Source organism: Macadamia integrifolia, chromosome 1 (assembly GCF_013358625.1).
Source record: "Macadamia integrifolia cultivar HAES 741 chromosome 1, SCU_Mint_v3, whole genome shotgun sequence".
NCBI classification, from domain to species: Eukaryota; Viridiplantae; Streptophyta; class Magnoliopsida; order Proteales; family Proteaceae; genus Macadamia; species Macadamia integrifolia.
This window is the reverse complement of record NC_056557.1, coordinates 29,496,213-29,508,518: the sequence shown is the minus strand read 5'-3', so window position 1 is coordinate 29,508,518 and position 12,306 is coordinate 29,496,213. Positions and strand designations below refer to the sequence as shown.

The 12,306-nt window shown below is 38.1% G+C and overlaps 1 protein-coding gene across 1 annotated transcript in view; it reads right to left on the bottom strand.

The window, feature by feature from the left end:
• Nucleotides 1-5,068: 5,068 nt before the first annotated feature.
• Nucleotides 5,069-12,306, bottom strand: part of LOC122083497 (protein ALTERED SEED GERMINATION 2) — a 97,505-nt gene continuing 90,267 nt past the window's right edge. The window contains exons 19-20 of the mRNA XM_042651335.1: nt 5,807-5,911; nt 5,069-5,472 (exon numbers count right to left, since the gene is read on the bottom strand). Of these exons, the coding sequence (XP_042507269.1) occupies nt 5,830-5,911 (82 nt within the window). The 3' untranslated portion in view covers nt 5,069-5,472; nt 5,807-5,829. The remainder of the gene's footprint in view (nt 5,473-5,806; nt 5,912-12,306) is intronic.

Below are 12,306 nucleotides of genomic sequence, written 5' to 3'. Positions count from 1 at the left end.
AGATTTCGATCAATTTCGACCAAGATATAGCTCCATGCTTTGATCTGCATTGGGGGAATCATTTAACATAAAAAAAAAAGGCTTAAAATTTCATCATTTTTTAGGTGTGTATAATACTCAAATCAAAAGGTTGGGTATGCCACCAGTATGGCCTTGCGTACCCCTGGATGGAAAGCTACCATGGATGTAGAAATGGATGATTTCTTGAATCGTGCTACCTGGAGTCTGGTAAATTTACCTCCGGGTAAGGACTTGGTGAAGTGTCGTTGGGCTTACACTATTAAGTATCATTCTGATGACTCTGTTGAGCAGTTGAAAGTCCGTCTGGTTGTCAAGGGGTATACTCAGACATATGGGGTGGATTATTTTGAGACATTCTCTATAATTTCTAGGCTGAACTCTATTCACCTACTTATTTCTCTTGCTGTCAACTCTGATTGACCATTGTTTTAGTTAGACATCAAGAATGCCTTCTTGTATGGTGATTTATAGAAAGAAATGCATATGGAGCAACCTCCTGGTTATGTTGCTCAGGGGGAGAATAAAGACCGTATGTGTCGTCTACACAAGGCTATCTATGGACTTAAACAATTCCCTCGGGTATGGTTTGACAAGTTCAGAACTACCATAGTAACTTATGGATTTTCTCAGTGTTACTCTGATCATTCTGTCTTTGTCCATCGCAGAAGTAATAAGCTGGTTGTCTTGGTTATTTATGTGGATGATATTATTCTTACTGGTAATGATGAGACATAAATCTTTGAAGTGAAGAAGTACCTATAACAGTATTTTCAAGCCAAGGACTTAGGTCAGCTTTACTATTTCCTTAAGATTGAAGTGGTTTGATGTAAGAAGGGGATCAATTTGTCTCAAAGGAAGTATGTGTTGGACCTTTTATCTAATACTGGTATGCTTGCATCGAGGCCTGTAGATATCCCTATGGATCCTCACCAAAATTTTAGTATTATTGATGGCGAACCTCTCTAGGATGTGCATCAATACAGGAATTTGGTTGGCAAGTTGATATATCTTACTGTCATACGACTTGACATTTCTTATGTTGTTGGGGTCCTTAGTTAGTTCATGTAGTCTCATCAGAAAGTTCATTGGGATGCTATTGTTCGTGTTGTTTGAAATTTAAAGGGTGCTCCTAGAAAATGACTGATCTATTATCCTAATCAGCATATGAAACTAGTCAGCTACTCTGACGTTGATTGGGCCAGCTCTGCTAGTGATCGTAGGTCCACTATAAGGTATTGCACATTTGTTGGAGGTAATATGATTACATGGCGAAGTAAGAAGCAGACTACCATTGCTCAATCTAGTACTGAAGCAGAACGCAAAGCTATGACTCACACTACTACTGAGTTGATGTGGGTACGGTCGATACTTCTGGAGTTGGGTTTTTCAGTAATCAAGCCTATGAGATGTATTGTAACAACCAAGCTGCTGTGTACATTTCTAGTAACCCGGTCTTCCACGAGAGGACCAAGCACATTGAGGTGGACTGCCACTTTGTTCGTGATGTTGTTCTAAAGAAGTTGGTTGAGACCCCTTTTGTCCCTTCCTCAGATCAATTGGCAGACATGTTTACTAAGTCTTTATTTGCTTCTAGTTTTTGTAATGGTTGTACCAAGCTAAGCATGGGTGATGTATATGCTCCAGCTTGAGGAGGAGTATTAAGATTGAGGCGTTAGCTCAATCAGCAACAGGGGTGATAGGGACAATTATGTCCTATTGATCATTGTCTCTGTATTAGGGTTGACTAGATGTTTAAGGGTATTTTTGTACCTATTTATATGTTTCTAATATATAAATATTAGGGCTTGGCCTACGGCAGACTATTCTAGTTTGATCGCGGGTTATTCCCCTCTTGGGAGTATCTCGATCTTGCCTCTCTCTCTTCTTCTTCTTTCTTCTTTCTTCTCTCTTCTCCTCTTTCTCTGGTTTGATCACAGGTATCTGGGATTGTAACACTAGTGTTAGTAATTTCGAGCACATTACTCTCTGGATAGAAGGGCTTGAAAAATGGTTTTAATTATTTTTTCTTGTTATCATGTAATTTTGCATAAAGTGAGACAAATTATTTTTTGAAACAGACAAAGAAAGATGGCTGGAACAATAGCAACAATTCGTGATTTTGGAACATTATTTCTCTATTTTCTTATGTTTATAAATATATTTTTTTTAACTCATTTTTGTGTCAAGCAATTTGCAATTCTCTGGTGCTTTTGTTGAAATGTATTGCTTCTCTTGTAATGGATAAAAAATTTAAAACCCAAACTCATAATCTGGATTTACTAAGTAATCACTATCAATGAATTTCCTTTTTCATACAAAAAAAGGGATTTAGAAAACCACTTTAGAATTTTTTTATGGGAAGTTTACAATGCCACTCTATAGAGACTGCTACTATTAAAGAGTCACTCCCTGCATATTTCACAATTAAACTTAGAATTCCTATTGTCAATCTCTCTTCAGGAATATACCTTAAATGCTGATATCAATTGGTATATATATATTTTTAAATACCAAAATACCCTCATAAATTGTAAAGCACCAAATATACCCTCTCTTAACTCTCCAATCCCATCACAACTGAGCTTCATAGTCTTTACCCCCAAACCACTTGAGCTCCATCTCTACTTTGATATTGGTGGTGGCGGCATGGCAAGCTTAATCCTTCGTTGTAGAGAAGTTTCCACACTTTCTTTTGTTGAGGCTGCAGTTTCAACTATTTCACGCATTGGAAACACCATGGGTGATGTAAGGAGGTTTCTACTATAGGGTTTTGCTGGTTTGATTAACGAGAAAAATATTTGAGCGAAAAAAATTTATCATCAAATCTAACTCACCGACCGAATACAACACCACATGAATGTTTGTTTCGAATCCATGGGAAGAATTACAAATTGGTTACCAAATAATGCATAAATCCAAGACTATTTGCCGAAAGATCTCAATACCTTTTCTTTCTTCCTCCACTCTCTATTCCTTTCCTTTCTTCAAAGTCAAAATAGGTTTGTGAACTCCCTAACCATCCCTAACATCCCAAACGATCTACCTTGAAACGGAGTATCTCCCTCTCTGTTTTTTATAGTTATACTGTAGCAGTATTCAGATCTCGGATGGTTAACGGAAATGGGAATCCTCAGAAAGAAGAAAATTCATTTGAGCAAGCAGTTATGCTTTCGCTTCTATTGTTAATGGTCAAACATATCGCGTTAGCCCAGCAAGAAAAGGACTACCACTATAAACGAGCATCGGCACGCAACCTAGCTATAAGCACTCTTCCATGTCAAAGCATGCTAACGCATCTTAGTAATAGGTTTGTGAACTGATATAGTAGCACCCTTGCTTCTTTGGTCAACAATCAGCTTGCTCAGCCGTTTCTTGGTTGCTTCGTACATGCTTCTTCTTCTTGTTTACTGGGCAGCAAAACTATGTAGACAAGGCAGCTCGCCCTTATCTCTGATGGGCTGTACTCAAAATCACGTTTCTGACTCTTGGAGTTTGCCTTGCTCCTATGTTAGGTTTAGCCTTTTCGTCTAGTGATTCCACATGATCTTTCATGTTCTCTTCTCGTGCTTTTAGCTGTGTTGCTCTTCTTTCTCTTTAGCGAGTACTTATTTCTCATATCCAATATACTCTATAATTGCAATGGCAGTGGATTGGACAAGGGTTTTGCAACGGCGGGGCTAAGGGTGAGGAAGGGTTAGGTTGTTCGTCGATCGTCGACTTAGTGTGGTGAAGAAGAAGAAGAGGATAGGATTCACAATGGTATTCTAGTCAAAAGGGAAACACCATTTCAGACCCTTCTTTAACGGAGATTAACGGTAAAAGAACTGAACGCAATTGTGAATTATGCAAGAGGTGTCTCTCTAATAGCGACATACTCTTGGAAGTGACACTGTAAATGTTTCATTTTTAATTCACATAAATATTCTTATATCAAGAAAATCCCCGAACATAAACTACAAGAATAAAATGCTAAACCCTCACCAAGGAGTCATCCACTGGCCATTGATATCTTCAGTGGAATCCTGATAGCGGGGCTATCAGCTTTAAACTTTGACAAGCTCAAGGTACAAGAATTAAAATTATACCATAAGTTCCCACGCCCAGACACAGCTGGGTATGAAAAATACCCAGCTGCCCCCACACACTGGGGGTGTAGACGGGCAGAGTTTTTTTTTTTTCCATAAAAAATACAAGGATAAAAAGGGTATACAGAAATCTATAAAATGAAGTGACCCTTAAGTTAGTTTCTTTTGATAAACTTATAGAGTTAATTAAAAATCAGTGTAGCAAAATAATCCTGTACATGGTTGCTGCGAAGATCTCATAGGCCACATTTTACGTGAGGTGCTTAGGGCGTACTCTCTTAACTAAAAGTTCCATCAAATTGATTATGAATTATTGAATTGCTGGACCAGCTCCTACTCATGTTATGCCAATGCCTATGTTAATGCAAATTACGATAAGCAATTGAATTTTATTCCCTTCCCCCTCCCCTCCCCTCCCCTCCCCTCCCCCCCCTCCCAAAAAAAAAAAATTATTTTTTTCAGCTGAAAAGATGAAGAGCAAACATGAGAGCTCTAATTGGTTGCAAAAGGAAATTAAAGAAAAAAATGATTTAAGAATTACCTGACATAATTGTCTTAAATTACTTGAGTTAATTTTTTTTCATATTTAGTAATGATGCCTTTTAGATGTATTTTTTTATTTTACTTTATTCATTTAAGGAATTTAGATGCCAAGTGATGTTATTTTTTTTATAACTAAATATGAAATGATTTAAAATTAATAATATTTTTTTTGTAAGAGTTAATAATAAAATCAAGTGATCTAATGATTACAAAAAATGTCTTTTTTTAGGTTTGTAAATTTCAATTCCATCCCTTCGACATCCCTCGTAAAGTGAAGTTGGTGAGGTTGTGGTGTGCAAAGCTCACCAAAAGGTCTCAAGTTCGAGTCTCCTAGCTGTTACATTTCCCACCCCCTTCTATAGTGTACCCATCTTATTATTATTGTTTAAAAAAAAAGAAAAGAAAAAGGGACCATTGGGGAAAAGAAAAACCCAAAACACAAACTTAATTGCCGCAAAAAGGAACATAACTGTACAAATGGAACATAGGCTGGACCGCTGGAGAGACAATGAATTTAGTAAGACAATTTTGTGAAAAGCATTGATGTGCAGGAAATGATCAATGGTTGGAAGAAAAGACCGGGAGACCCATCCACAACTATACATAGCCTTTCTTATTGCTGGATACCATATAACAAAAATGTACAATTGGCATGAGACTCTTATGACACGATTATACTTTTGAGATAAATAGAACCTCGTTTGTTGCAGGAATTGTTGGCTCATTTCCATCACCTTCCCACCCTTCTCCAATTCTGGCATCCTTTTTAATACTTTGAAGGGGACAAAAGATGAGTCCACCATTGAAGTTCATGAAGTTCAACCTGTAACCGAAAAATTAAGTCAACAGTGCATATGGATCCTACAGCATGTATTACTACCAGAAATGCAAATGACCATGCAAAGAATATAAGCAGCAATTTACAAAGAGTCGAAAACATTGCTGGCTCCATCCATTGCCAAGAGCCAATATGTTAACAAGATGGTAGTTTTTTGACAGCTGAAGCTAAATCCATGCCTAGCTATTTGCAGTTTTTCACAGGACAACTATTATATTACACATCACTTCCGAGGCATAAAAGGAATCAGCTGGGGCAATCCAAGAAGTGGAAGAGACAAAAAAGTATGTGATAGATAATTGCCTGAAGCAATGACTACCTGTCAAATTGACAAGAAAGAGATTAGCTCTGAGCACACTCAAATGGATGAAAGCTTCCCTCAGCAAACTCCTGCACACTAAACCGCTGAAGAAGTTCAAAGGGCCTGCAGTTTAAAAGTGATGCCATTAATATAGGATTACATACCACGCATATACACACAGGAGAAAGAGAAAAACTTGCTTAGTAATAATATAAACAAACTTGCATTGATCACTAGATCAAACAGACAGCTGTTTACTTCCCCTGCATCATAGATTGGTTTGATGAGAGTATCCAACATTGACATTCTCTTTCTCCCAGAACTGAGAGATTATTTATAGAGAACAAGAAATTCAAGGACAGAAAATATGGGAAACAAGATAAAAGAAAAACAGAGCCGCCAACAAATGAGTTACTACAACTGCACCGCACGGAAGTCATAGTACATTAGCATCCCTTTCTTCCTCATGCTTAGCTAGAAGGATATGTGCCACAGAGTAGCTTGATTTAATCCTCCAGCAGGACACAATGTTCAATACTGAGCCTATGGACCAAATCTCTCAAGATAAAGAGGGCTAGACTCCATGGCCCTCTTGAGAGTATGGTGAACCATATGATAATGCAACCCAAGTCTACCTCAACATCAGTCCTTCCCATCAATGCAAACACCCAAAAACTAGAATTAGAACCAACCCCAGTGGGGCAATTAACTGACTATTTGTATATTAACGATAAAGAGTAAAGGACCAAAATCTTCGTGCAAGGATATTTTATAAAAAATGCCAGTGCTCTAATTGTTTAGTTGCTTACCAAATTATAAAACTGACCTGCGATGAGGCCCAAGCATCTTGGTCCGAACATCCAGTTAGCGTGAATTGAAAAGTTGATGTCAGAAAATAAGTATTTATAGCACATATATAAAGGCAAATTATTTCCTTCTAAAATGACTGTGAAAATATTAAGTCTGCTGGGAATAATCCCACATCAACAAACTATGTCGACTTGGACTTCATATACCAATTGGACCCCTCCAACTAATAACTTAATCTTATGGGTTGGCTAATCCAGCCAGGTATCAGAGGCACCAAGCTCACTACATTAATGATACATTTGTGTATGACAGCAAAAAGAAGGGAGACACATGCAATGTGTACTGCCACCCAAAAGAGGGGCAACACGTGAAAGAGAGTGCTGGGAACAATCTAACTTTGGGATCTTGGATGGCTTCATGTTTAAGTTGAGCTTCTCCACCAAAAAGCTTGTGCTTTTAGGCTGAATAATTCAACAGTGAACTGACAATTCTTCAGAGTGCAGCCAACAGCTACCCCCCCCCCCCTTTTAATATTTCTCGTCAATTAGGTTTTCTGTAAGTAACTTAAATAAAAAATTTGAGTACATTCCTCTTTTGTTATAAGATATGCATCCTCGCATCTAATGATTTCCAACTGGTATTCAATAATAAGAATTTTCAAAGAATCTTCTTGACACCTCACGAGGTATCAAATTCTTTTAACCTTAATTCTTCCCTTTGATTCACAATGACCGTCTTTAGGCTCTGTTTGGTTGCAAGGGGAATTGAAAAGGGAACCATGGATAATCATGGTTTTGAGCAGAATGTAGGGAAGATTGATACTCACAGTCTTGCAAACACAGTAGGTGAGATAAGCGTGGAATGGGGAGACTTCATCTCTATGACCACTCTTTGGTAGGATGTTGTAGGAGATGATGAGATTTACAATCCTCCCTATATTGATGAGTTCCTTAGCCTTAATCTTGTGAGTATTAGCATATTCCTTCATGATGCTAGAGTATACACAGTCAACATCCATGAATTGTTCTACATAGGTCTTGGGTTTGTAGTATTTGATCTCCCCTGCCACAGAGATGTCTAGGATTTATCCTAATATCAGAATGTTTATATCTATAGGAACTCCCTTAACATAGGAATGGACTAGAAGGTCGTCACCTTCTCCAGAGAAAGTAAGATTGCAAAAGAACATTTTGACTAGGTGGGGATAACAGTTGAACCCTAGTTTGAGAATGTTGCCCCAACCCAAAGCATCAAATAGGTCTTTGATGTCATACCTAGACAAAGAGTCGGAATTGATGGTTCTACCTTGCTCTGTGTCGAGAGATGTCGAGATCCCATGATTCTTGAGCAATGGAGGAGGAGAACCAGATATCTTTGTCAGAGGCCTTCCGTTTTCCCTTGTGAGCGACAGTATTCTTGGCTCCGTGTGGGCGGTGAGAGTCCATAATGATGAAGGGCGTAAGAAAGAAGAGACGCAAGTTTTTGAGAGGGAAGGGAAAGGATCTTGAGAGATCTAAGTTAGAAATGGGTTCTAAGCTAGGGTTTTGGGAGAGGAATGGTCGAAATAGGTTTTTAGGGTAACAGAGGTTTTTAAAATGAGACAAAATGGGTAAAAAAAAGATCAATTTTAAAAGAGTGCGGAATCGAGTTTTCGGCGGCACCGGTCGACCGGTAGATTGTGGCGGTCGACCGGCAATCCTTTTGGTCAGAGGCGGTCGACCGGAAGATTTTAAACGGTCGACCGGAAAATTCTAGAAATGCCTGAAAAACTAGAAGATTGTGAATTTTGAAGGGGTTTTTCAAGTCCGAGCTTTTGGAATAAATATTAATGAAGGAATGTTTATTCATTCAACCAAACGGGTTACAAATTCCAAGCTCCTTCCTTAGGAAGCTAAAACGCTCTTCACCTAGTGGTTTAGTGAATATATCTGCGAGTTGTTTCTCGGTTTCAATGTATTCTAGAGAAACATCGCCATTTTGATTGTTGTCTCGCAGAAAGTGGTGTCAATATCAATGTGCTTTGCCCTTGAGTGTAAAATAGGATTTTTACTCAAGTTTATGGCACTGGTGTTATCGCACATGATTGGGCAAGATTCAAAACTCACTCCAAGGTCTTAGAGAGTTCTCTTCATCAAAAGGATTTGGGCACAACATCTACCAGCTACAACATATTCGGCTTCGGTGGTAGATAGAGCAATGGAGTTTTGTTTCTTGCTAAACCAAGAGACAAAACAAGAGCCGAGAAAGTGACAGGTACCACTGGTACTTTTTCTGTCGATGTGGCAGCCCACGAAGTCAGCATCTGAAAAGCTGACCAAGTCAAGGGGTTGGTTTTTTTAGGGTACCATAACCCAACATCACAAGTGCTTTTCAAATATTTAAAAATTCTTTTTACAGCGGTGAGGTGAGATTTCTTAGAATCAGCTTGAAACCGAGCACATGCACATACACTGTACATGATATCAGGTCAACTTGCCGTTAAATATAGAAGGCTCCCAATCATGTCTCTATATTTAGTTACATCCTCAGAAATGCCATCTTCATCCTTGGTTAGTTTCAAGGATGAGCTCATCGGAGTGTCTGAAGATTTTTTACTGTTAATGTCAAATTCCTTTAGCAGTTCCTTGGTGTACTTGCTTTGGTTTATAAAAATTCCATTGTTAGTTTGTTTTATTTAAAGTCCAAGGAAGAAATTTAACTCGCCCATCATACTCATTTCAAATTCATTGCTCATCTTGCTATTGAAATCAGTACACATTTTATCGTTGGTTGAGCCAAAGATGATATCATTTACATAGATTTGAACAATGAGTATGTCATTCTTCAAATTCTTCACGAACAGGGTTGTGTCAATCCTCCCCCTTGAGAAGCCACTTTCTATCAAGAAGGTACTTAATCTCTCATACCAAGCTCTAGGAGCTTGTTTGAGGCCATACAGGGCTTTCTCAAGTTTATAGACATGGTTTGGAAACTTGGGGTCTTCAAAACCAAGGGGTTGGGCTATATATTACCCATTCAAGAAGGCACTTTTGACATCCATTTGATATAGTTTAAAGTTCTTATGACATGCAAAAGCTAGTAGCATTCTAATGGACTCTAACCTTGCTACTGGTGCATAGGTTTCATCATAGTCTATTCCCTCTTGCTGATTATACCCTGTGACAACTAGTCTCGCTTTGTTTCTCACTATGTTCCCATCTTCATCCAGTTTATTTCGAAAGACCCACTTAGCACCAATGATGGTGTGGTGGTCAGGTCTTGGGACAAGTTCCCATACCTTGCTTCTTTCAAACTGGTGAAGCTCTTCTTGTATAGCGATAATCCAATCACTGTCTTTTAGTGCTTCTTCTATGTTCTTGGGTTCGATCCTTGAGATAAATGCAGTGTGATTGCATACTTCTCGGGTTTTAGATCTAGTTTGGATTCCTCCATCTAGATCCCCTATGATGTTTTCTAAGGGATCATTCCTATGCAGGATGACTTCCTTAGGAAGTGTTTCTATTTTTTTGATGGTAACATCATTTGAATCATCAAGAGAAGTATCATTAACTTTGTTCTTAAGCTCATCAAACATGGTATCATCATCATCAATAGGAGATTTGTTTAAGTTATTAGGCAAAGATTCATCAAATCGTACATTCATAGATTCTTCAACCATTAATGACTTTTTATTAAAAACTCTATATGCCCTACTGTTGAGTGAATATCCGAGGAATATTCCTTCATTAGATTTCGCATCAAAGTTTCCAAGATAGTTTTTAGTGTTTAAGATGAAACATTTACACCCAAAAACTCTAAAGTAGTCTACTTTTGGCATTTTACCAAAGTACAGTTCATAAGGGGTCTTAGAAAGTAAAGGTCTGAGAATTATCCTATTTAGTACATAACAAGTTGTATTTACAGCTTCAGCCCAAAAGTACTTAGGCAATGAATACTCATTGAGCATAGTCCAAGCTGTCTCTTGTAATGACCTATTTTTCCTTTCAACCACCCCATTAGATTGAGGCGTTCTAGGAGCAGAGAAGTTATGGTCAATACCATGCTTGTTGCAATATAAGTCAAATTGATTTATATTGTCGAAGTCTCCTCCATGGTCACTCCTCACAGAGGTTACAGTGTACCCTTTCTGATTTTGCAGTCTATTACATAGAGTTGCAAATTCATCAAAGGCATCATTTTTGTTTTTCAAAAAAACCGTCCAAGTGTATCTAGAGTAGTCATCAACGATTATAAAGGTATAATTTTTACCACTCATACTAGATACATTGATGGGTCCAAATAAGTCTAAATGTAGTTCCAATGGTCTAGAGGAAGAGACAATGTTCTTCGACTTGTGGGAGATCTTGGTTTGCTTGCCTTTTTGACAAGCATCACAAAAATTGTCTATTTCATACTTGATTTTAGGGAGGTTCCTCACAAGATCCTTGGATGTAATGGTTTGAATCAACTTGACATTTACATGTCCAAGTCTTCTATGCCATAATGATGACTCAATATGGTTAGAAACCAAGCATGCATTCAAGGAACTTGATTCGTCAAGCATACAAACATAGATATTGTTTTTCCTAGACCCATTTAGTATTGAATTATCATTTGCATCTTCAATGCAACAATGGGAGACATTAAATTCTACTTTGTATCCAATGCTACATAACTGACTCACACTTAGGAGATTATAATTCAGATTTTTCACAAAGTAAACATTTGAGATTGAAATACCTCCAAGTCTTATTTTTCTAATACCAGCAATTTTTCCTCTGTTGTCATCTCCAAAGGAGACCCATCCTCCGTCGTAGTCCCATAAGCTTGAGAATAGGTTCTTGTTGGATGTCATGTGTTTGGAGCATCTACTGTCGATGACCCATTCAACTTCCACCTTATTCTTCAAGCAAACCTATAACAGAAATTTAATCGTACATTGGTCCCCATAATCTCATGGGTCCATTATTGTTAGTGTCAAACTTTCCTACTGGAACCCAAATGGTTTTGTACTTTTCAGGTCTTTGGTTCTGCCTTTGGGATGACTTTGGGTTTCTTTAGGTTCTCTGATGTTCATACGATCCATTTGATCTTTGAGGAGTATAGTATCTTTGAAATCTATAGGATCCTTGGTCTTGGTATTTCCCTTGTGATCTATAAGTCTCCTGAGGGTAGTTTTCATACCCTTGGTATTGTCTTTGGGGCCTCTCAGTAGAGTATTCTCTTTGAGGTTGGGATTTTATATACCTAGGCATAGACCTAGAGTCTTCTTGAGACCTATATTGCCTTCTTAGGGGCGTGTAGTAGTAGGCATGGCTAACTCTTGGTCTCTCAGTTTGAGAATTGGGTTTCTTCCTTTTCTTTGAGTGACATTGGTTTATGGAATGTCCTGTAACCCATGAAGTAACACTGGGTTTCTTCCTTTTCTTTTAAAAGGTGGATGGTTGATTTCTTTGGTCACCCCTTCTTGGATTCTCACTTCTAGATGGATTTTTTCTATTGTAACCCAATCCTTCTCTTTCATTTGGACATTTCCTTTGAGATCCAAGAAGATTGTCAAGGTTCCTTTGCCCTTGGATGAAGGTGCAGAGGATGGAGTTCAACTTGAAGTTTTCTTTCTCCAGTTCACTCACCTTTGAGGTTAGTGCATCCACTCTCTTATTTAGTGCGTCAACCTCTTTTTCAAGTTCATTCTTATCAGATTCTAATTTGATACTTTCTTCATAAAA